The sequence below is a fragment of the Eretmochelys imbricata genome, chromosome 9 (assembly GCF_965152235.1).
Source record: "Eretmochelys imbricata isolate rEreImb1 chromosome 9, rEreImb1.hap1, whole genome shotgun sequence".
Classification (NCBI taxonomy): domain Eukaryota; kingdom Metazoa; phylum Chordata; order Testudines; family Cheloniidae; genus Eretmochelys; species Eretmochelys imbricata.
In genome coordinates, this window is record NC_135580.1 from 9,051,974 (window position 1) to 9,078,300 (window position 26,327).

General features: G+C 41.6%; 1 protein-coding gene across 1 annotated transcript; it reads right to left on the reverse strand.

Annotated features, from left to right (window-relative positions):
- SENP5 (SUMO specific peptidase 5) lies at nucleotides 1-26,327 on the reverse strand. Its single transcript, XM_077826042.1, has 10 exons — nucleotides 26,190-26,327; nucleotides 15,169-16,757; nucleotides 10,102-10,207; nucleotides 9,796-9,943; nucleotides 9,131-9,178; nucleotides 7,452-7,529; nucleotides 4,303-4,440; nucleotides 2,626-2,709; nucleotides 958-1,008; nucleotides 1-858 (listed from the first exon to the last, which is right to left on the reverse strand). Exons 2-10 carry the CDS (start codon nucleotides 16,724-16,726, stop codon nucleotides 748-750), a joined length of 2,322 nt encoding a protein of 773 aa, XP_077682168.1. The 5' UTR covers nucleotides 16,727-16,757; nucleotides 26,190-26,327; the 3' UTR covers nucleotides 1-747.

A 26,327-nucleotide genomic window follows, 5' to 3' on the forward strand; every position in this document is an offset into this window, starting at 1 on the left:
TGAATATCTCCATGTTTTATTATACAGTCAAGTGCCGAAGTCTCATTTGTGCAAAGGCTGCTTTCCAACCACAGGGAACAGGGGGGATAACGACAGCTAGCTAAACGTTAACAGAGAACAATTTTTTTTTTTATTAGTGACTTCAACTCTATTCAAAGGGGGTCTCCACAAATAAAATCTATAGGCAGATTTATCCACCCCTGTCCCCACCCCCCCAAAAAGTGGGGATTCAGTACTACACAGCCAATGAGAAAAATGGAATAATTTGAGTTTTCAAATAAAGGGTTTAGCTGCTCTTTTTATGGCATTGAAAAGGTTTTGATACATTCAAAGCATTATTGCGTCAGAAAACGGATCATGCATCTTTATGTTTTCAGACAAATTTTTTACCTGTATTCTGTCATTTCTAGCTACATTTCAAAGGTGCACCAAATCTACAATTCGATACTTTTTTTTTTTTTTAGTCGCATGCTTTGCCTATGTGCATGCGTCGATAATAAATATTAAATACAGGAAAGAAAATAAAAGAGGAAACCAAACTGACATTAGGAATATTTTGGGGCAGCTCTGTTAAGTCCTGCCAGGGAAAGAGCAGAAAAAGTTGAGGTAACAGTGGCCACACCACTCAGCTGCGAGTCAGTTGAAATTCACGGAAGTTTTCAGAAATTCAAGTAACAAACACCAGCTGGAACTCTTCACAAATGCCAGAGAAACAGTTCAACTTTTCTTCTTTTCGTTTTTTTATTGTTAATCTATTAGCTGGCGCTCACACAGCTCCTTGTAAATCCTTTTTCTTACGCGTGGCATATCTTCCTGGGAGAACTGAAAAGGGTGGTCTAAGGCGAGGCACTTACAGTACTGAGGAAAATAAAAAAAAAAGCTGAATTGAAACAGGAAAACTGATGAGAAATACAAAGGGAAAAAAAGCCACATAGCGCTTTAAAATTACACTCTTACCTGGAGCACAAAAACCCCACAGTCACTGTCATTTTTCTGTTGTGGAATGCACTGAGGGAGGAGAAAAAGACAACACATGAAAGGACAGATCCTTAGCCCTCCTTCCGTTTTCACTCAAAGTTCTATTTAAAACCCAAAATAAGATTTTGCAAGATTAGTGAGCTCTTTTTATTGAAAACTGGTGACTCTGCAACACTTACAGCTTGAGCTGCAATTACTTATTTTGGGTCCAGTCATGCCAGGGGAGGCAAACTCTGCACCTTGTTAGGATCATGCCTAGTATTTGAGAGTAGATATTTTATGACTGAAATTACAGTTCTCCCTCCTATATCCAGTTTTTAATGACCAATTCAGGATAGCTTCCTCTCAATTACTTTAAATAAATATTTTAACATTACTGTCTACTTTACTCAGGTCAGACTTAAAGACATCAGCAAACTCACGCAAGCCTAAAGAAATGTTTCCCTAGGTATTTGTGCTATAGAAGGTGGATCCCCATCTTCCCCACTGATCTTGAAGGAAGCAACAGGCAATTTGTGGGCAGGCCAAGTGGGCCTGCACACTGCACGTTTGCTGGCCAGAAACGATGTTTGTAAAGAGACAGTGAATTCACCCCAAATGACACCCCAATTAATTCCCTGGCTTTGCCAGATCATCCCGCTCAAGCTCTCTCTCTCTCAATTTTTTTATTTTAAATACTTGCAACTCACTAGCTCTCTAACAGTCATATTTCCTGTAAACCCACAGCATTGCCAGAGGAAAAATGATACATTCCTAGAGCCAAAAATCATCCATCTCACATAGGGCTACACAGAAATAAAGAAAAGGAGGACTTGTGGCACCTTAGAGACTAACAAATTTATTTGAGCATAAGCTTTCACTTATGTACTCCTTTTCTTTTTGCGAATACAGACTAACACGACTGCTACTCTGAAACAGAAATAAAGGGAAGACATGTATCTGGGATCCTCTCAGCATTGCACTGGAACCTAGAAGTATCTCCTGTGAGTGGGAAGTCATTGGGAAACTGTCTAATGTTCAATGACCTGTTTTATATCCTCAGCCATTACAGGACAGTTATACAAGTCACAAATTCCCTCGTTCGCACTTCACACAAGTTGTTCCCTTTTGTCACTGCCAGACACAGTTTATTTGTTAGCGAATACAGTGCTGGTGAAATGTGCCAGACTGACAGCCCTGGAGACCAAAGCGCTCTGTCTATGCGCAGCATATAGACAAAGCCGTCTGTCTATCCCCAGCTGTACTTGTTTTTCACCTCATACTGTCCCCTGCTGATGTGCCTCAACCTTTGGGAGCGGTCACCTCTAAAGGGAAGAAGAGCTGGCCTCTACTGAGCACTCAGTTCTTTACCCCTCTACCAACATGGGCACTGACTGTAGTGGCTTTGCAATGTGAATAACTTCTCCACCAGGGTCTGGGCGGAAGCCACCAGCTCACTTAGCAGGAGAGAGGGGCCTGGTGGGATCTGAACCAGCAACAAAGAGTCCATTGGCAAGCCCAAGTCATCCAGCTTCTTCCTTTTCGTTCATTTAAAAATAAATATTTACTGCTTCTTTAAATAACATGGATTTAAAAGTGAAGGTGGCACACCCAAGAGATTCAGCTTGCAGAAGATTCACAGCGGGGTTTAGAGGGGCTGGCGCTTACCTTTGTAACAGCAGTTTGCCATCCCTGAAGAAACTCAGGATGATTCTTCTCTCTTGCTTCAGTCAGTAAATACTTTCGTATGTTCTTAAAAAGAAAAATCACAGCCTTACAGTTACACACAAATTAAAGCCAAGGAGAAAGGCGTGCGGGTACATTTAACCAGGGTGAGTTTGGCCCTTGTGCTTAACCCAGTTCTAGTGGTTAAGGAGAGAACTAACTGGCTTCATTGAGCATCAGGGCTGAAATTGGCCCCCCAGTTAAAGCAGGGATACACACTGGAAACCCCACCACACTTGGGGCAATTAAAAGTAGATTGTGCAAAGCGCAAGAAAACGAACTGTAGAGAAGAATTTTGTACTGGCGGAGAGATGCACTAGATGGCCTAGCGTTGTCCAGTTCTAATTTACTTGATTGGCCGAGCTTGCAGGGCCCTTACGCACAATTCGATGGCACTTCTCTCTTTGAAAGTCATGGATAACTTTTGTCTGCTGCATCTGATCAATTCCAAAGTTTCAGGGCAGGTTCTCGGCATCAATGCATAGAAGCCTATTGATTTGGGGGAAATCGGAAAATCCAAAAAGGGGGGGGGAAGGGACGGGGGACAGCATCTTGGTTAGCAGAGCCACAGCTTCAACCACCTCTGGTTGAACTCCCTAGCTCTGTAAACACCAGGGTGTGTTGACACTACAGTCCCTGCTGCAGCTTCCTAGACTGACAGAAGGGGTTTCCCCATTGACAGAGTTAATCTACCTCTCCAAGAGGTGGTAGCTTGGTCAATGGGGCTTCCCTGTGTCTAGAGTGGGGGTTAGGTCAACCTAACTACATCGCACAAGGAGCTGCAGTTTTCATAGCCTTGACTGAGGCAGCGAGGTCGATCTAATTTTTAGGAGTAGGTGAGGCCTCAGCTTTATCTTTGGCAGTTGCTGATGGGACATTTATTTTAATTCCGATGTCCTTTCTATGAGCTCTCAGTACAATAATTGCTACTCTGCCTTAAGACAAAAGAGGACAACTACACACACTTAAAAGCTGCAGCCTGTTGTATGAGCGAGCAATTAGGTCAGCTTTGCAAAACAGCCACTAAAATGGGTCACTCCAGGCCAAACTACTTGCCTACGCTTTACCATCATGACCGAAATATTATCAATCAACCAGACATTTAAGAAAAAAAAAAGTTTGCTGGTACCTGCACTCCTCAAAAAAATAAAACAAAATCTTTGGCTCACAAGACGTGCAAAGGGCTATCTTAGCCCTCTTTGAACAATGGGTTTCTTACACTGGACTAGGCTTTAAGCATTTGTTTTTGTGAGAGAGTGCCACAGAAGAGAACACACAATAGAAAAGTTTGCTAGACACAGACTGGTTGTATGAATATGGCAATGGAAGACCTGGGCTTTGCTGCTAGGTCTGGTACAAGGTCGCTGTGACCTTTAACAAGGTCTGTGTCTCAGGTTCGCCATCTGTCAAAGAAGTTAGTAACTCTCTTGCCCCCTTGTAATCACTTTAAGAACCGGATGAAGGCAACAGAAATGCCAAGTATTTATTTTTAGTACATGCACAGAGATTCCATAAAGCATGATGCACCCAAAACCTAGACTTATTTTGGTGAGGATGAAAATTTAATTCTTAAAGCAAGGATCCAAGCACTTTAAGCGTAACTATAATAATTCCTCTTACCTCTACACAAAATTTAAAATGAATGCCTTGGGAATCGTAAAATGAAATAATTCGGTTAGGGATGTTCACAGTAATGAGGGACCAGTGGACTTCCAGGTGAATTGGAATTAACAAGAGAGTCTTTTTGAACAAGTCCACCTGACAAACAAAATGATAAGTATTACCAAACAGAGTAACAGACCATGTACAAGTTAAATATGCTTCCCACAACTTTGTATTTATTTTAAACAGAACTTCTTTTAACTCCCTCCAAGAGCTCTTCACATGTGTGTGTCTTGTACTAGATGCAAGACATTGATGCAGTACAAAAAGCGACTATGAACACTGTGGGGATTCCACATTTAGTCTTCATCTGCAATTGCAACAAAGCATGCTCAATGTATGTGTTAGAATGGAGGGTAGTGTGGACACACACTAACTAACATTGCTAACACAACCTACAATCAAGCTAGGCCATTCATACATCTTTAATGACATTTCTGCAGTGAGAACTCAGCTGATTCGTACTGACTCTGCAATGCCGATGGCGGTAAAAATGGGTCAGCAGATTAAGCAATCAGGACTCAAAGAAACCACAAAAACAGCAGGTCGAGGCACTTTTCTGACCCTTATTCACTGTAACATGGCACTTTGTTCTTGCCCAGTGAACTGCAGCCTGGACAATAAAGAGGCAGAGATACCTTCCAGGGCAAAGATGGTCTTCCTGTGTCTGTACAGCACCTAGAACATTCAGTGTTCTTCTATCGAGTCCAATAAGCAATATAAAACAGGGCGTGACTCTTCATGGCAAAGGCAAAGAAAGATGAGGCCAATATACTATGCAGTGCTTAGTACACCGGGGTCCTGTGCCATAACTAGGGCTCTGCCGTGCTACAGTAATACCAAAACTAGTCCACAGGCGAGGAATCAGAGGGCATATGGAGTGACAACAACAAAGTTTTGGGTAAGGGATGACGGCATCTTAACGTTGAGGACAAACAGTTCCTTAAGGAAGGTTTTACATGCTTAGGTTGTTTAATTCCTAGTGCTGTGAACTACAATGGAAAGCAAAAGTGGATTTCCAGATCCCCAGGCACTAGATTTTGGTTTATATGAAGAGCTGTTACACACAAAGGAACATTCGGAAGGCACAGTGAACAACTCATCCTGCATCATTAATGTAGCACAGGCAATCACTGAATGATGATACTTTGCCTGTCTGACTGCAGTACCTCGCTGCTGGGTAGACAAGGGAGAAGGACTAATACCACCTTAAAAATCACATGGAATGGCAGGACCTAAACAACATGGCAAACTTTAGAACGCTCCCATTATTTTAAGAGTAGATCAGGTTTTATTCTTTTGGAAGCTAGGCACTGGAACCGCTTTGGTCTTCAACTGCACTGTGCCCCTCAGTCTTCTCTTTAGCCCCACAAAAGCCCGTGATATTGCTAGAATCTCGTTGTGTACACCAGAAACGCAGAAGAAACAGGACACTGGACTAAATGGACTGGTCTGATCCTGTAAGGCAATCCCTGTGTATTTTTAAAAGCACTACGCTATTTGTACAAAGCATAGTGTCCATGCTATAAAACGATGAGTGGGAGAGGGGCAGATTACACTTGTCATAAGGAAATAAAGTGTTCGTATGAACATTAGTGGGTAACACATGATGCAAACAAGAGGTCAGACAGATCTTTGGCAGTGCTCAGCGCCCAGCAGCTAATAGTGATAATGTATTTCGATTTGGGGGAAACGCTATAGCAGTGCCTCACGTTCCTCTGTAGGCCAGGCTGCATATTCCATGTTGCACCACAGTCTCCCCTCTTGTAATCCAGACAGGGAGCCCAGCCTACAAAGAAGAACTGGGACATTAAGCAACCAAACTACAACTCCCATGAGGCCTTGCACCAATGTATGCAAACTGAAATATTTGAGTTTTCAGACGACCATTTGAAAGTTTTTGCAGAAAGCAGACACTTTTCCTGAAAAATGTTTAGTCAGAAACCCAATTTTCAATGCTATATGCCTAACAGTGCTTGAAAGTCTGGCCCTCTGCCTTTATATCTGTACTTTAACTGTAAGAGCAATTAGTATCAGCATTTATAGAACCATCTTGTATGACAGGCTATTGCTTTTATTCCAGAGGAAATGAAGTTTCCCCTCAGTGCAATGGTGCGGTAGGAAACAGGGATCTACTTTGGAAGGGACACAGAACTGTTTAGGGCTTGACTTTAGGGATTTTTTTAACAAATATTTTCACAATGTTACTTTCATGTAATACAGTCCTGTCCCCATCTGAACACTCCCCTACAATGATGTGAGCATAATCAATAGTGCTGTAGAGCATGGGAACCAGAAAGTGACCAGTCTAGTTTCACTTACCAAGCTTTTGCAAAACGTATAAAGTACACCACTGACAGTAGTGAAAAAGCAAATTAAAATTTAGTATGTCCAGTTTTAATAAGCTCTAGTAAAAGATTTGGACCTAAACAATATCCCTTTAAAGACCACTGGTATGTTTAAAAAAAAAAGTCACATTTCACCAGAGGGGAGGTAAACAGAAACTTGATAACTTTTCAATTCATTTATCAAAAGTACACTACAATTCCTATTTGAAATAGGCTTGCCTGCTTTCTTTTTTTGGTTAAAATCTGTGTTAAAATGTGGCTCTACTGTACACAGTCTCTAAAAATGCTTTGTGGGTTTCTTGTTTGTCATCCTTAAATTTCTGTACCCAACGTGCAAGCGTTTACAAATAGAGATTTATTTTTCTTTCAGCCGACAGCCCCGTACAAACCAACTTGATGTCGAGAATCCAGGCTGAATTCTTTCCTTCTCAAACATCACCACCAGCAAGAAGGGGTTTTGCCATCCAAACTGAGTTGTTAGCTACAACCCCTTTTTGCTAAGCTCCAAATGATAATGAATCTTTAAAAAACCCAATTCTGTTGAGGATACAGAAGGAGGAATAGAATGCGGCTTTCCCACAGCCTTGTTGGCTGAGCAATACTGAGAGGAGTAACAAGCAGTAAAAACTCTTTTGTCACTTGGTACTAACATAATTTCAAGTTAGCATTTCTCCCCTGCTCACAAGAAAATTTTTAAGTCTCAGCATCCAGTGATCTATTCTACATAAATGATAAGCGACAGACAGAATTAAATAGTACCTTTTTAGTCCATCGTTTTACACCATTATATCCTTTGGTTACCAGCTGTCTATGAAAAAAGCTGTTAAAAAAATGAACCTAGAAAGACAAATTAAAAAAAAGAAATGAGGGTTAAAAGCGTGTGTAAATTCTTCCAGTAATGCCAAACAAACCTTCTACAAAATTAAACATCTAATTGGCTAATAAACAAGAACTGAAAAAGCAAAACAGTAAAAGGGACAAGTAAGTCTACAGATGTTTTAGCAAAACTTAAATACTGCCATTTTTCAGAATGAAGATAAACTCTCTATTTCCCTAGACCATGTGCTACAAAGCAGTTTATTTTTTGAACTTAGCATTCCTAAGCCTACGACATGCAGCCGCAATATTTTGTTTAGGGAGAAGAGGCTAAAGAAGAGTTACAGATATTATTCTCCCGCATTGCGGGGATTAAAACCACTGGAGGATAGGGGAAATTATATTTTCCCATCCTCCCGACATAACTTGCTGGAAACTCCTTCCATTTTCTGCTCTGTGACTCAGAACCAAATAATTCGATTGTCACAAGTTATAAAGTTTAAGACACAAAAACATGGACATCAGTGTTCAACCCTCTGGCCAGTTACAGACTTCACAAAAATGCTTCTGAATTTGTCTTTGTCTGCGGTGTCACATCTTTTGCAAGTAACTGCAACCTAATGTTGTGGCAAAAGGTTGTCGATTTTTACAATTAAAACAATTCTTTAGCATTAGGTTAACACTTGTGTTAGCCTCTACAATTAAAGGAAGAGATTAATACAAAATGAAAAGCTGTAAGTCACATCTTATGCAGCTTTACAACATCTGCATTTAATAATCTTGCTAGTATTGAGGTGGTAGAAGTTATTGCTTGAAAAAAGCTGGGTAGTTCAGCATTTGAAAATGCTGGATAAAACCTATTAGTTATGCCAACAGAAACTTCTAACTGCATACTACAAAGTACTAGAACAAGATCTCCCATGAGGATTTAAATTATGCACTATAAAAAGTGGGCACAGGCAGACAGATACAATCTCCAATACCACAGTTCTGGTTCATGCACTGAAAAGCAGAGAGAATACTGATGAGGAATCACTACCACCACCACCAATCAAAGAAGCAGTGCTCTACATTCTGAGCGAGAACATTAAAGGGTTGCTATCCTCTGTGCAGCCAGCCAATCTAAAAATGGCATTGTGTGGTTTCTTTGTGGTCGCAATGATTCCATATTCAATTTGTTCAGCTTACAAGTAAACAGATGGTTCTTCTAACTGTCAGTGCTACAACCAAACTCAATCCAGAATCTGAAAGTCAAGATGGGTTTCTTCTGCCCTGAACGTCAACACCAACAATAAGACACTCTACAGCTGGAAAGTAGTTAAGAACACAGTTGATGATGCACGAGCCAGAAGAGAATCCAGCTCACTTTCATAATTTTTGTGGCTCTGTGAGCCTAAGAGGTGTAAACATGTGTGCCAGTAAAGTGAACAAAAGACTGATTAAAGGCAGCAGAACTAGTGAGTACAGAGGGGCTATTTTTAGACTGTCACTTTGAATCACCATAATGGCATTTTAATCTGCATCAGACCTCCCTCCCATTTGTCACATGTATCTATGGTCTTATGCCATCTTTCCCTTTCCACCCCGTAAGGGACACCTTTTCACAAAACAAAAATGCTCACCTTGTCAGGGACTGCATCCATTATGAGTTCACCATACATATTAATAATCTGCAAGAGTTAGTAAAAATTATAATTTGCACAAAAATAACATTGTATTCCTGAGAGTAAATCCAAGATCTGAGAGGGCATCTAAAGGGCACACACCTTTTTTCTAAAAAGAAGTTGACTAATTAAAGTAACATTCTATTATACTCTGATGCAGGTCGAGAGCTCTGGAATCAACTATGGGCTGCTAGAGCAGACATAATATAAGCAGATGCTTAAAGATGGCCTCAGTATGAAATGCTGGTGTAATTCAATTCAAGTCTACTGAGGCACATCTGGAGGACTGCTACTCTCTCCATTTTTTTGGCTATGGGCCTTGCATTGCTGTTACTTTCCCCTCTTCTAGCTAAGTGGGAGGAAATACTATCCTTTCACACCTGCAACCACTGTCTTCTTGGAGAGGAAGTACAGTGCACTTACATGAGGACAGGTCTGGGAGCCAGAAACTCAAGTTCTATATTACTTGGTCTGCCACTGAAAAGCCACTCGACCTCTCTGCCTTAGTTTCCCACCTATGAAGCGAGGATAACAGTGACCTACCTCACACAGGGGGTTATGAGGATTAGCTAATATTTTTTAACACTTTGAAGAGGTAAACATAAGCATCATGCATCTCTAACCTGGTCATTAAGCCAGTTCTGACCATCCAGTGTAGCCAGATCATCCATATCTAGCATGTGCTTGTTATAGAAGACCCGGAAATTGCAAGTGGAAGATTTTGGATGCCTTGTCCGATACTTCAGGATTTCCCTGCTGATAAAAGGCTTTCTGAAACAGAATTGAAAAGGTAGAGACATGGATAAAGATATTCCAGTTCATACCAAATGGAGCTGTTTCAGCAGGTGTCAGTTTCAATCTGGAATGCAAATTAGCGATTCAAGTAACTTTTCCTTTTACAAGTACTAGAATATATTAGCGCCACAAACCTATGGGAGAAATCTTCATTAAACACTTCCTTTAATCTTGCCATGACATCTTTTTCACAGAGTGGAACTAAACTGCCATATTTCTTCATCACTTCATCTAGGAATCCTTTGAATACATCAGATAAATGAAAAAGCAAACGTAAAAAGTGAGTTCTCTAGTCCAACAAAACGAGATATTATAAATATTTAATAGCACAGTGTCCCACCCACCCGGTGGCAAGTTGCTGCATGCAGTTAATAAAATACAAGAGTTAAAAAGCTCAGAGAGGCACCGTTAAAGAGGGGGGGAAGTAACCCCAGAACTATAAGATCACTTAAAAGTCATCATCTACAGAAAAATGTTAAACGCTGAGCCCAATTTTCTTCATTTATGCAGAATTTATACCCAGGTATCCCACTGGAGTTACTCACAATTTATACTTGTGCAAGCAAGAGAAGAATCAGGCCCTTTTGCCTATTTCTATTAACATTTTACATATATTTTATTCAAACATTGTAAATTCAGGGTGCCATCAGTTCCTGCAAGAATTAAAGCCTTCATTAAAACTAAATTTCTAGCCCTTTGGTTACGAAGTCTGCTGACAGCTACCATGCCTATGTTGCTGCTCACTGTTTTCTTGAACTGTAGTACAGTAAAAACATAACAGAGTCTGATCAATTTTTACTAACTATTCAGCAGTGAAACTCAAGAATCAAGTCAATTTCACCCTGCTGTTGCTTGGGAAAGCTCTAAGCAGCAGTGACAACAGCAAGTGGAGATATCCACTGGAAAGGACCAACAGATTGAGTCTAGCGGGAAAGTCTAGCAAACAGATGTTTTCTGGCTGCTAATAGAAACAGGAATAGAATGGTGGAGACATCACCCCATTCCAGCATCAAGAAGCAGGGTAAGTAGGAGGGAAGAATCATAAGAGAGAAGATTGGAGTAACAGACCATCGACCAATGTTGCCGGTTCAGGAGGAAGAGACACCAAATTCTGAAGCTCCCTTCTAGCTGCCAGAGGGCTTTTTGGAATCGAGGGAAACACTTCCAAACATATTGGAAGCCTGATAATCAAATGCTTATAAGAAAGATGGAGCCCCAGAAAAGGGACCAGGGACATCACCCCAATAGGTATTCCAGCATCATTCCCTTTCCCAGGGGACAGGGGAAGGGGCAGATAGCTCGCTTCTCACCTGGACACAGCCCCAGTACAATGGGTTCCTCTCTATTTTGCATTGGCCTTTTGGCTCGTCCTCTAATTATTTGGGGTCTGATCAAGTTTCCAAGTAGCAAGTTTCCAAGCAGATGGATGGGGCAGGGCATGGCAAGGCAGGAAAAGGAGAGACTGATCAGATAAGTTGTTAGAAAATAAAATCATGGTATTTTGAGAGATTCTGGGGGAGAAATAGGAGAAGAGATTAAAAACACAATGAAAAGGAAGATACATAAAAAGAGAGGGAGGGAGAAAGGCAGAGAGGAAAACAGACTGAAAATAATGTAGGAAGACATACACCATAACGTATTACTGGGGAAAGGTGAAGTGAAGCCAAGAAAGGAAAGAAATTATATTAAACGAAAGTAAGAAGAAACCATGAACCACACTAAAAAAAAGTACTGAAGTTCACTGCGGACTGTCCTTAATTGTAACTTTGTCAAACACTAACAGCACAGCTTGTATTCCTTTAAGTTGTAAAGGGCTGCGATAACAAAAGTGTTTTTCACCCTGGCTAGGAAATACTGTCTTTAGGTTAGACGATGTTGGAGGCATTATTAAGCTATAGACATGTTCTTGTGCTTCAGGGACAGGACTGAGGAGTCCTTAGTTCTGTTCCTGGCTCTGGCCGACTTCTGATCTCACTTATGCTGGTGTAAAGCAATGGTAACTCAAAGAGGAAAACAATCCCAAGTTCAAAACTGGCACGAGGTTGCAACCTCTCTGTGCCAGCTTCCTCATTTGTAAACAAAGATGCTACCACACTGGGGAGGGGTGTGTGTGTGTGAGAGAAAGAGAGAGGAGGCTGAAGTTCTTTACTGCTTGAAAAGAACTTTGAGATCCTCAGATAGCACTACAGATGCGCCAAACGTTACTTTTTGCAACACCTTTGAACAATAGGGCAAGATTTAGATTAATCTGGGACAGAGATTAGAAGGACAAACAAAACCACAAAAATCAAAGGGGTTGAGAATTAAGACACTGCCCCCATCTCTATCCTCCCTCAGTCTGACCTATCATCACATTGATCTTAGGCCCTCATGTGATATTCCAAGGCTCAAAGAAAACAAATGTGCACTCATGCTCAAATAAATTGGTTAGTCTCTAAGGTGCCACAAGTACTCCTTTTCTTTTTGCGAATACAGACTAACACGGCTGTTACTCTGAAAAATGTGCACTTATTACACCTTCCATCTGAGCTCCTAAGATTTCTACAAACATTGTTAGTCTAGCTAGGAATGACTGTCTGGAGCCACACTGATTGGCTGACTGGCCCTTTGTTGATGTCACACATGTACCAACACAGCTAGGACCTCTTTATTGGAAAACAAAAACTCCTTCACCATTCTCTTAAATGGATATGGGGAGAATGCTATGGAGGGGGAGACAACATAAGGGACCTGGAGACCTAAGAAGCAGCCTGATGGACTCTCCTAATCAAAATACCATCTCTGCAGCACTTAGTGGTCCCTGCAGGCACTTGTAACCCATTGAATATCCAAACTCAACTGGGAATTCCATATGCCAAAATTTGTGTTTTGCCACTGACTACCAGTAGAGCAGGACTTGGTCTCCAGTTAATAACAAAGTACATTCAAAGTGGATACTGGGTCATAAACTGTTTATGAAAGCACAGCTGGGTTTCTTGGAAATGGAAAGAGGAGTCCAAACAGCCCAAAAACTCTCAAGAAAAAAAAAAGTGGAAAGTGAAAGTCTGTTTATATTTTCCTCTTTTAAGAGATTTCATATAATGCCATACCCACCCCCCAAATTTTTTTTTAAACTTTTAAGAAAATTAAATATGAATGAACCTGAGTATTAGCAATCAATATTGCCAAGGTGTAAATCAGTAAGTTAATGGTGTACTTCTTACTTGGAAGAAGGCACTCACCTTCTATCTTTCTGCCTCACAACATACCTGAATACCACCCCCAATAGCGTGCTAATTCACATCCAGCTGGTATTAACTGCTGTAATGAATTAAGCTTCAAAATATCCCTGAGAGGTATAATTATATCAATTTTTTCTAAAGCAGAAACTGAGGCCCACTGTTTAAGGGACATGCCCAGGACCATTTAAGCAGTGCTAAAACAAGTGAACAAAAGCCAGGTCACCTGATTTTGCCTCCGCTTTAGCCGCAAAGCCTCTTCCCCCATCTAGAACATCAAGGATGGAATTTAGTTGAGCCCTATTTAGATACTTTGGCCATGTATCACCACAGGAATTACAGTGGGATAGCTACGGTGATGCAGCTATGTCAATTCAGCCCTATAGTGTAGACACAGCCTACATCAATGGATAGAGTTTTTCCTGTTGCTGTAGAACACCACTTCTCCAAGCAGCAGCAGGTGGATCAACAAAAGCATTCTTCCATCAACCTGTGTCTACACCGGGGGTTAGGTCAGGATAGCTACAACGCTCAAGGGTATGGATTTCACACACCTCTGAGTTCTGCAGCTATGTTGGCCTAAATTTTAAGCATAGACCAGGCGCTAATTTTGCTTCAGAGTGAACTGAAATGCTATTAGCCAGCTGACACACCCAAGTTCATGGTTCTGAATTTCTCTGCATGATCTGAAGGAGAGAGAAGCTGGACGCCAGCCTGTTCCTCATTTCCCTCTGGCTTGCTTTTCACAGAGAAATGAAAGTAGAGGAACAGTGCATATAAGTATGAGCAAATCACTCTGTCTCAATAGGGTTTAAAGAAATTTTTGTTCAATGCTAGACCATATTTTGCATCCAGCTTCTCTCCCCTTCACATCATGTTTCGGAGGATCAACCATAAAAGGCTTCCCAATAGCTTCTCCAGACAGGGAAAGTGGAGAATTGGGGCAAAATCTGTCAAATTTAGTAGCAATCCTTTAACACTCCTTGTCAAAGGGAACATATCACAGGCTGTATAATCCACTGAAAACAGGCTGTTCTAATAAAAACCAACTGACCCAGTTATTGCAGTGTTGCTGGAGTCCGTACCAGTATCTTAATGGTACAGTACAAAAGGGAGTGCTAATTCTTACCACAGTGTTATATATATCTCCTGACATCAGATAAGCTTGTATATACAAACACACTTCAAAACACAAGTATTTGTACCATGCTCCACATTAAAAGGAGGCATCAGGCAGCGTTGGTTCACCATGTATTATGAATATGAGTGTTCTTTTTTTGGGTTTTTTTTTTGGAAGTTTCAACTACAACCAATTTTGTTTGGATTTAGACTTTTCCCTATAATTGTTTATTACCTCCCTATTCAAACATTTAGGGTATGAAAACCCAAAAGTGAAATCGACTGGTTTAGTCTCCTGTTTAAAGTTAAATGAAGTGCAGAAATTACACAGGCAGTAAGCCTAAGGAAAAGCAAATCAGATCACGATCTAAGTGGCCAGTAATACGTGAGATTACCTGATTTTTATTTTTTAAAAGCATTTTAACCCTATATTGTCCCTTTATAACCTCAAGGTAAAAACATTTTCTAAATTTAAAATGCTGATCCATATTTTTCACAAGCAGCCCAATTTGATTGTATTCTCTAAAACAAAGTAGAAAGATGTACCATTCAACAATTGTTGAAAAATAAAAACCTTGGGTCCATTAAGCATTATACCCATACTTCAGAAGGTACCATTCTAAAGCTAGCATAAGCAAGCCTGCCAAGTGAGGAAAGTATTGCCCCATTTCCCTTACAATCCTCCTCCTCACAGCCTCTCATTTCAGTCAGAGTATTAAGCTACACGCTTTTTGTAATTCATGGTGTGTAATCACTTTAATAAAGGAATTAAAGTGGTAAGGAAACTTCAAATGTTCCCAACTTCATATGCTATGCCCCGCTATTCTCAAGAATGACTAGCTTTATAACGTGTGAAGAGTATACCACAAATCCATGTTGATAACTGCTCATCAGCCACACGAGAAACTTTCTGACTGTTCCTTCTGCCTCCCTTTCGAGTTCCTGATTTTAGTCCTGTGCTTTCTGGCAAAGGCTCCTCTAGGGGGCTTTTACAGTAAGGGTGATCTAGTAACTTTGCACTAAAAATGTCCAGATTAATGGAGCCTTCAACTTCCATCTGGGAAGAGCTGTCTTCATTTTGTGCCAGCTCCGCCAAAAAAGGTCCATTTGCAAGGTTATTGTTCATATGTGAATCCTCCTTGCAGGATTCTAACAATATCATTTCATCAACACACATAACCTGATTAGATTCTGCATCTTCTTGACCTGAAATTGCAATTTCTCTCTCTGTTACTGAGAGGAAAAGATCCTCATGGCAACTGTCCACTGCAGGAGTCTCATTTGTTTCCGTCCCATGCAAGGTCTCTGTACCCAAAGGAGCTGTTTTGTGCAGCTCTGGTTGGCAGATTTTAACACTGCCATCTCTGGATGCAGGTTCCTCGGTATGTAGCTCATCACATTGTAATGCATCCTGTGTAAGGCAGATGTCAGATGCAGGTGTTTTATTCTCCTCAGCTACAGGTCCTAGTGTATTATTGTTCATATCTGATGAGCTGTACAGGTTCCAAAAGGAGTTATTTTTAGATTTCCAGCAGGAAAACCAGTTACAAAATCCACCTTCAAAATCTCCTTGAAAATTCTCTTGACAGTCCCTGGAAACTTTCTCCACCCAGCTTGGCTTGATTTTACTTGATTTGCAGGTTTTGCCTCTTGCTCTAAGTTTTGGGAATTTTATGATTCTATCCCGAAACCTAATCATAGAAAGTTTCTTATGCATCATAAATACAGGTATCTTTTTTACAGTATATTGGTTAAATTTGGACCTCTTTTTAGTAGTCAAGGGGGCACAAGTTCCATTCTGCTCTAGCCCTCTGCAACACCTTCTTTTACAATTGTTTAAGACTACTAAGACGGAATTGCCTTCATCATTATTGCGTTCCTCTCCACTAGGTATGAAACCTTCCTTCTTTACAGGTAAGATAGCATCGCACAGCCCACCACAAAAGGCACTGTTGTCATTGCCGTGCATGCAGCTAAGACTAACGTCTTCTTGTAATCCAGTGACTCTGTTCAAGAGATCTTCACCCTGAAAGGATTCATTGTCCAACTTCTCTATTGCCTGTGCACACGGGTTTCCAGTTTTGCCATCGGGAAAGGGCTTTTTTGCCCTTCTGGACGTTTTTGTAGAAAAGGTGCTGTGTTCAGCAGTTGGTTTTTGACGGTTTTTTGCATTTAGAAGCACTTCAGGAACCCACTCACTCTGGAGTCTGAGTGCCTTCCTTCTGCACTGGAGAGATTGGTACGCTTTGTTCCGGTTTAGGCTCACAACTGATTGAGCACTTTGTCTTTTTCTCTTAGCAAGGAAAAAATGCTTCTTTTGGAAGCAGTATTTCCTGAGCCCCCAAAATCCAGTGGTCCATCTTCTAGAAAGGAACAGCAATCGACTTCTTTTCCAATTTAAATTTCTTCTATGTTCTTTCATTTTTCTGCTGCATTATGATCTCGAAGGGCAGCTGCAAGAATAAGGAACACAATGTTACATTTCAGATAACTATGAATTCAAAGCCATGAAAACAGAATTCACATTCCTCCAGGAGCCGTGCCTGTCTAAAATTCCAAGAGCTTCCCAAATCCCCACATTGCATTAGAAGGTCAAGCATAACGGTTGCAACGGCTTTCTCACCAGTGTGTTACATGTCTCCCCTCCCAGTTCTATTATTCAGCTGTTCCTCTTAGTTAGAGCAAAGAGCAGGTAACCTCTTACTCTGATCACTCTCTCCTAATCTTAATTTTGACCCAATTTGGGTTAGTGAATCTCTCAACTGCCCCATCTGTAAAGCATAGATAATATTTAACTTCCATCTTAGGAGTTTTAAACCACAGGCTTAAGTCTGAAAGTTAGCCACCAAGATGCATTACTAACAGATTCCACCAGGGACACAATGAAGCCAGATTATTGCATAATAAACCTTAAGTATTGGGGAGCCATCCTCTGGTGAGTCAATTCAACAGAAACTCTTCCATGAAAAAGGAACTAAAGTGTTCATATTCCAGGCAAGGAGCTCTCTTTCTTTACTATAAATGATGTTTCACTATAGCCAAGTCCACTGTAAAATGGTTCCTCTGTATTTAAAGGGCAATGCTATAAGCTGCCACAACCAAAATTAACCCTTATACTAACAAAATAGTACCAGCTCAAGACACTGACTGATCCTTCTAAACAAATCCCTTTCCTCATTGAAGTGACCTGCATCTTAGATGGGCAAATATAAATAGTTAAAACAGGGATGATGCGCGTTTAGGACTACATAAGACTGTTAAATAATTCAAAAGTTAAGGGCCACATAATACTATCAAATCACCCACATTACGTTCTCTCTGCTTAGGCATAGTTGGGAGGGGAGGGGGACTGATAGCTCAGTGGTTTGAGCATTGGCCTGCTAAACCCAGGGTTGTGAGTTCAATCCTTGAGGGGGCCATTTAGGGATCTGGGGCAAAAACTGGGGATTGGTCCTGCTTTGAGCAGGGGGTTGGACTAGATGACCACCTGAGGTCCCTTCGAACCCTGATATTCTATGAGTGGTCTAACTAGTCACGTCAAACATATGTACAGCCTGGAGAAATAAATGTTATTTCAAGAACCTCCTGGGGAGTACAGTCCACCTCTGACAGACGTGAATGGAATATGCAGAAGAAGGTTCACATCACTGTTGCTATGTTTGGCAACAGTCATTTTTCTGCCAGGCTGGATTAAAAGAATAGCAGAATATTTGAACAAGCAACAGAGCAGGGCAGCACCAATGGAAAAAAATGGATGATTGCTAAGGTGTCACTGCAACTCTCAGTTTGCTTTATGCAACTTGTCCCAGGGCCTGCCAGGAACACTGTATGTTACAAGTGGGGCTGGGCTTCCTTTGCTAAAATTTTTAGGAGATGACACCAAGCATGCGCAGAAGTGATTTGTCACCCACTTATTATGACTTGTTTTCCCCCTCTTCACCAACTGAAAGATTTGCTTCTCAATAAGGACGATTACTACAAAATTTGGATTTTATCCACAGCAGTACGAGGAGCAACTGTGACACCAAGGGATCTTCCACAAGTTTAAAAACAAGGGAGCGTGGTGTCTAAACTGAGATCAAGCATGGAAATGTCGGCCTTAAAGGAGAATTTCAGTTATGAATATGTGGAAACAGACGTTGACAATGGAGTTCTGACAGAACCCTGACTATAGCGTTCACTGTTGAAAAATCTATTAGAGTGAACAATCAGAAAAACAGACAGGTTTTATTTTGTTGGGATAGAAATGCAAACAGAGGGTAAAGAATTTAAAGGTTAGTACTACTACTCCCACTGTACCATGAAAGGTCAGCTGTTGACTTGCAGAGAGTTGTGAATCATGCAGTAATAGACTGGGATACACACTGGTAAAAACCAGCACAGATCAGCAGCACAACTGTGAGGAAGTAGTCTATTTTTTGTCAGCCTTATTAATAAGGCAGTCATTACTGTTCTCCTAAATGGGATATAACAGCAGCAACTCCAATAAGGGTGATTTCCTCACATTTGCTCTCCTGACTTTCACCCATCTCTCTTTAGGCTAGGTCCTCCACAAGAGTATATCTTACCTGCAGAGTTAGCCTGGGTGTTCAGCACTCAGGTTAGCACAGCCCATGTTACTGTGTCCACACTGGTGCTATAGTCACCAGTGTGAGGTGCTAGGACTTCTGGAGGGATACCCCATGGCTCTTTGCACTGCACCACTATGACGTATTTTGCAATGCACTGTGGACAACGTGTGTGTGTGTGTGCTGGATGGCATCTCTGCTCAAGTATGCAGAAGTGCAGTAGAAATGTGGCAGACCACATGACATGTGGGGTTCAAATGCTGAATCCAGGTATACGAACTGGAAGGTGACTTCCGGTACAGAAGAAAGGAGCAGGCAGAGGACAAGAAAATACAGCCCATAGGGAACTGCAAGAAGGCACTGGAGGACTATTAGAACCTCTGTTGATTAGCTTATATCCCATGTGGGTAGGTTACCAACCCCAATTAAAGTGGAAACCAAGGTCAAGCCTATATACTTCCAGGCTGGGCCAGAGCAGCCAGCCCATGTTCAAGCAGATAAAACCCAATTTAAAAATATACATTTTATTTAAATATTTTCTTCTTTTTTAAAATAAATGTATTTACAATTAAACTTGAAATTATGACTGCCTATATTAAGGCCTAAACTTATTATAATTAAAATAATTTAAATTAAATTTAAAAAGTATTCAAGCACTACAAGTTTGCTGCTGACGTTTTAAAGAAAGACCAATACTCTGGCAGAAGTCACTGGCTAAGCACCTGGAACTAGAGTTTGCTGGAGTGCTAAACCTACTTTACACAGCAGTAGCCTCTTCTGCCAGTAGAGAGAGAATATTTTCTTCAGTTATTCAATACATTCAATTCAGTGATTAGTTCATTCAAAGTTAAGAAACTAAGTGGGAGTTGAAAGGGCAGAAGGGCTTGTTTTCCCTCTTCCAGACTATGAATAAAAATGAGGTACGGGGGATGAGAAATACCAGTTTTGAAATCTTGAAGGACACAGTGATCAGAAACAAACAGTTTAATTCACTAATTACAGTTAATATTCCTATGTTTAATAAATCAGTTTTAAATGCAAAACATGTTTTTGATAAACTTTATCTGAATAAAAACAATTTAAAATGCTGTATTTGTGCATTTCATTGAGTTCCAATTTCATTCCAAATGTAGCTTGACTTAAATCAAATAAAAAATTAATCTAGTAAATCAATGTGTAATTTGCCATTTTCTAACACTGTATCAAAAAAAGAGAAAATAGGAATAAGAATACACGTTTACATTAATGTAAGCAATTATAGAGCTTGAACGTATCCTCCTGGTTAACAAAAAAATACAAAGTTTAGTGTAAAAGGCCATAGTTAGTTGCAAATGAACGTGTTTTAATGGTTACCAACTAATGATAATCAACCTTGCTTTGGGAAAGTAACTAAAAAGTACAAATGCAAGACAAGATTAAAATTGCTGATTTAAAATCAGTCCACCTGCCCGAGTTTGAAGCACCACCAAACCCAGATCACAGTATTGTGTGTGTGGATGGCAGCAACAATAGGGGATTGGCTAGCTGCAACGAAGACATACCTTAACTGGAGTCTGAGGCTGTATACGCTACCCCGGTAAGTCGACCTAAGTTACGCAACTCCAGCTACGTGAATAATGTAGTTGGAGTCGACATAGTTTAGGTTGACTTACCGCGGTGTTTATACTGTGCTGGATCAACAGGAGACACTCTCCCGTCGACTTATCTTACTCTTCTCGTTCAGGGTGACCGGAGAGCGATCTGTGGTCGATTTAGCAGTTCTTCACTAGACCAGCTAAATCGATCCCCAGTACATCGATCGCCAGCACATCAATCCAGCCATAGTGTAGACATAGCCTGAGGCTTCAGAGATCCTTTTTGGAAAACCGCAAGAGGAGCTGACTGGGCCTTTCAAGTAGCAGCAGCAGCACTCTGGAACCTTCCCAGGCAACAAAAGCAGAACTAGCCAGCTGCACGGTAGTGATTCAATGCAAAGCCAGCCCACAACGTCCTTCACTTCACTCTGGTTCAATGGCTCCTAACTCACTGCCCTTTTTTGTCTTCGTAGTTTCCCTTTAACTGCCATGGAACTTTCCAGAACCTTCCTTCAGATCCCTGTAACATCACTTACTGGCAATCTCAGATACTCAGACACCACGATGAGCACAGAAGAGTCTGTGTCTTGCAGCCTGAGCCACAGAAGTGTCAGTCTAAACAACTTCATGAACATACCCTCCAATGTTTTTTTTAAGAACAGCTCTCATGCCCAATCCCATTTGGAGTTACTGGTTCACCTCTAAACCTTGCTATGTTCTAATATTGTGTCGGACACTAGCCTTTCTCCACACAGATGCACCTTCACCAGCGGAAACACTACCATTGTCAGGACTCTGGACTGCTGCTGGCTTTTTAACCTCCAGTATGCAGAGAGAACTGTGGCTAAAAATGCCTGCAGCTACCATTGTCTTCTCCACACTAAACTGAATTAGTGATAGCAACAGAGGGAAATTTCTAGGAAAAAATACCTAGTGAAAATAAGACCTAACCGTAAAAAAAAAAACCCACAAGGCTAACTTGAATTGTTCTCAGAGCAGAAGTCTAACAAAACTGAAATGAAATTTGCAATATTGTTGCACAACTGTGTCACTAACTGTTGGACACTAGTCCCAATGTTAAAAACGGGACAAAAGGGACAAAGTAATACACTTCTGTACAAAAAAGTTGACTTACTATTGTTATAATACTTCATATTACTACAAAGATTAATGATAGTTTCCATATATTTCAGTTCAGGCATTTGGCACACACAACGCATAGTCGATTTCACTATTTCCCATGCTTTGCTAGTCAGTTTCTTCTGTTTGCCTGAGTCACTGACACAATGGGGAGAGGAAAACATTTTTTTAAAATACGAAAAAGTCTATTTCCCCCCCCAAAGTGTGGATTTCAAGATGGTGCCCCTTTGAGAAAAAGCTTTCCAGGGATTGGTTAAGTATTATTTTAACAGGCTGAAAACTTTCCTCTTTTCATCGTTACTAGTAGACCTGAAAGCTGCAAAACAATATTCTATATGAAAAGTTTTAATTGAAAAATACTAGAGTAGAGGTTTGCCACATTTAATTTTTTCAGTGTTGCAAGAACCATCACTGGTTTTGCGTGCTCTCTCTTAACTTAAACAAATATTTGGGGTAAGGCAAATATTTGGGGTAACAGCTAAAAAAATGCACTAATGATAGCAGAGAAACTGCACTGTGCAATGTATTTCTCAGTAGAGTTGTACATGTGCCTTAAAATAAAAGTGCTCACCACTTTGCCACTACAAATAATAATGTTACATTAAAACAGTTACATGGAATCAACCTTAAGAATTTGGGCTTAAAAATCAAAGAAACTTCTAAGATACATCTGACACTACGTCCTTAAATCCAACGCAATACACGGCATACGCCGTCTAGGATCACTCACTGCCAGGTCGTGTTTTCTTAGCTGCAGTAAGCAGGCACAGTAGGATGACGACAGCACACAGTTTGCCTCATCTCTGAGAATACTCCCACTCTTCTGGGATGTTAAACTCTACTATATTTTATTTACATTGCACAGAAACAGTATTACTTAGGTCCAATTTTGCCTCAGACGTGCACAGCTAGTACTTCCACCAGTAAAATTAATAGTTCTATTCAAGTACAGAAACTCATTTTAACACCAAGGGCCAAATTCTGCACAGGTGCAACAATTTTTAACCCCAACAGGTCCTTTTACTTTGTTAGTGAACATAGGTAGTGCATACATATGCCATCCCACCTACATTTTAGTCAACACATGACATTCATTGTTGGAGTAAAATTAACTAGTTGTGTCACCATCCTCCGTGCTGGAAAACATACAGCACATTTGAATCCTTAACTGTGAATATTCTTCCTTTTTCTGTTCAGTTACAAGCTTGCGACACTGTAAAGATTATGACAAGTTTCAGAGTAGCAGCCGTGTTAGCCTGTATTCGCAAAAAGAAAAGGAGGACTTGTGGCACCTTAGAGACTAACAAATTTATTGGAGCATAAGCTTTCGTGAGCTACAGAGCTCACGAAAGCTTATGCTCAAATAAAATTGTTAGTCTCTAAGGTGCCACAAGTCCTCCTTTTCTTTTTGTAAAGATTATGTGCATTTCTGGGAGTTATTAGAAAACTTTTTCACAGGTAGCTTAATATGAACAGAAGACCACACAATGAAAAGTTTAAAAAAAAATCTAAATGATTGAAATATGGAAACAGAAAAGTTTAATTTATACACACAGTGAAAATGGGGGATAATTACATATCACAGCATTAGCAGCTACGGATGTTTAGCTCAAATTTGATGTAATTCCGTTTGTACAGATTAAAATTTACAGTACTGGATACAGTAGCTCTTCACTTCCTGTTCTAAACCTTTGTGCAGTGTTTATGTGCACGACTGAACAACTGCTGAGTTTCATCGCATAGTGAAGTAACCCTCCAGTGATGAAGTAACACTTGGAGAGCATGCTTTGGGATGAAAGACACTATACACATATAAGATATTACAAACAGTGACTTGCAAAGTCCAATAGTACCACGTATGTATATCAACATAAAAAATAAGTTATGAAAATTATTGCCAATAAAGCGATGGTGTCAGGCATGTTTAGCCCAAAAATCAGGTTTTGTACAAATAAGGTCTTTAGTAGAAATGTTTTAATTCCATTTTAAAATGTTTAGACTTGCAACTTTTGGTTGGTTTTATAATCACATGAAACAAACTCTGCCAACACCACCCCAGTCACTATAGCAAAGCAGGAATGTGCAACTGACAAAGCTATAGTGAAATTTGTCTATTTTCATTGTCCTAGCTGAGTAAAGAGCAGAGGAACTAGAAATCTATATGCACAGTCTCTGCATTTATCATGGATTGAGGGGCCTCCCTGATGTTTTCTCATAATTTAAGCTTTCATTAAAAAATTAAGAGCCTACTTTCAGAGCTGTTAAGCACCTACAGCGTCCACTGATTTCAAGTGAAGTTGCTGGTCCTTAGCATCTTTTTAGAAAGTTTTCCTGTCTTCTGAAGCATGCAGAGAATGAAAAAGTAGCTCCAAAAGGTGCAAGCTTCCCTACTCATGTTCATGGTGTTAACTCTCAAGACAGCTGAGAAATTAAATGCCATCAAACCGATTGAAATGTCCAGCTCACACAGCAACAACAACGCGATTGTAAGATCCATCCATTCGGTTGGAACAGGTGTCCATGTATCCAATTTGTGTTTTTATCCCTCCGCCACACAGGGCTCTCTGTTCAGCTTCCCTCTGCCTTGCAACTCAGGTCCCCAGTGACCGTGCTGAGCACCAGTGCCTTGCACCAGCTGCCAGCCTCTGAACTGTATCATGTGCTGGCATGACCCCATAGGGCAGAAGGGCTCTTCCACTGCTGTAGGAACTCCACCTCCACAGGCAACAGTTGCTAGGTCAAAGGAAGCATACTTCCATTGACCTAGCTACGTCTACGCTGGGGATTAGATCGGCATAGCTACGATGCGAAGGGGTCTGCATTTTTCTGACTCCTGAACACTAGATCTGTGTTGATCTGAAAGTAGAGCCCAGGCCTTACGAACTGGTGGTCCAAGGTAGCTGAATCTTTAGTTTATTGAGGGAGAAGCAATGCTGGAAATCTCCTCAAGAGAAGACTGAAAGGCCAGGAAGGGGGTTTGACAGCATAGTATGGTTTAGCACTTCCGACAAGGGAAAATTATTCCAAAGCCTTCCTCTGCTTCTGAAGTTACCAAATCATCCCAAGCACTATAACAATTTCCAGTCACCAAAATTCTTCTTTACTTCTGCACATCTAAAAATCCTCACACTCCAAGAAAAAGCTCATTTGACCCTACACTGGCCAAGACTTTACTTGGCCTAGCGTCTCAGATGGGTATGTACTCATGGTGACCAGCCCCTCTCGCTGCCGCAGCTACAATCAATTTTTAGCGCACCAGCTTGAAATGGGCACGTTTCCTTAGTGAGTGAGAGACTAGAACAGGGAGTAGGACCCAGCTGACAGCTGCAAACAACTAGACTCCTGTAGTAAAGTTTGCAAGGTTGCTCTGATTGGTCCAGGAGCACCTGTTCACTTTGACACCTTACATTTGAGTGACTCCTTGCATTTTACACTGACATCTGACAGCAAAGAAAGGAGTAAGCCAAAATAGAGATGCAAACTAAACAAAGTATCTCGATCCAGGCAAGGCTTCAGTGTTTTTGGCAAAATTCCCCAATGAAATCATATTGCTTTTTTGGGAAATCTATACCAATGTCTCCGAAATTCCCCTGTATGTTTTCCATGACCCTGACAAATATAGCAAAAAGCAAACACTGTAAATATTTAGAAATCTTTTAAATTATAACTGAAAGAACTTTAATCACTAGTAACATAAGCATCATAAAGACAATGTAGATTTTAAATGTGAATTTTAACCAATAAAAATCCTTTTAATCTGTGTGCTCAGACTAGTCAGATTTTCCTTGGAACTCGGAGAGGGAATTTTGGGCACATATACTCCCAACCTCCTAAATGGATGTCACAGAAAGTGTTTCAAGAAAACATAGAACCCAAGACACAGGGAATAATTGTACCTCCTCCAACAACTCAAACCACGCTCTGGGGAGATGGCAAGAAGCTCTGTTCCTGTACTGTGGGGTCCTTCCCTCCACCACAGCAAAACCAAGGCCTCAGCTTCCCACTAGTACCCACGTCCCTCCCAGCAACCGTTTACCAACCTTACACCCAAAATGGGGGCAGAGGTCACTCTGCCCAGCCCCAAACACGCCGCCCCCCTTGCACACCCCAGCCCCAACCGGAGCCCCCCCAAACACGCGGCTCCCCTTGCACACCCCAGCCCCAACCGGCCGCCCCCCAAACACGCCGCCCCCCTTGCACACCCCAGCCCCAACCGGCCGCCCCCCAAACACGCCGCCCACCTTGCACACCCCAGCCCCAACCGGCCGCCCCCCAAACACGCGGCCCCCCTTGCACACCCCAGCCCCAACCGAGGCCCCCCCAAACACGCGGCCCCCCTTGCACACCCCAGCCCCAACCGGGGCCCCCCCAAACACGCGGCCCCCCTTGCACACCCCAGCCCCAACCGGGGCCCCCCCAAACACGCGGCCCCCCTTGCACACCCCAGCCCCAACCTGCCCCCCCACACACGCTGGCCCCTCCCCGCCCCCACACTCTGGGCCCCCCCTTCCGCCCCTCAAACTCTAACCGCCCCCGGCCCCAAACCGGCCCCTTCTGTCCCAAGCGGCCGCCAGGCGGGCGGGAGCCGAGCCCCGGCTCGTACCTCTGTCCCTCGTTGTCGCCCAGCGCATCCCGGCCGCAGCAAAGCGCCCCCAGCTCCGCCCCCCGCCGCCGCCGGCTCCCCTGGCTGGCGCAGCGCCTCCCGCCAGCCCCTGAGCAGCGCCTCACGTGGGCAAGTCCC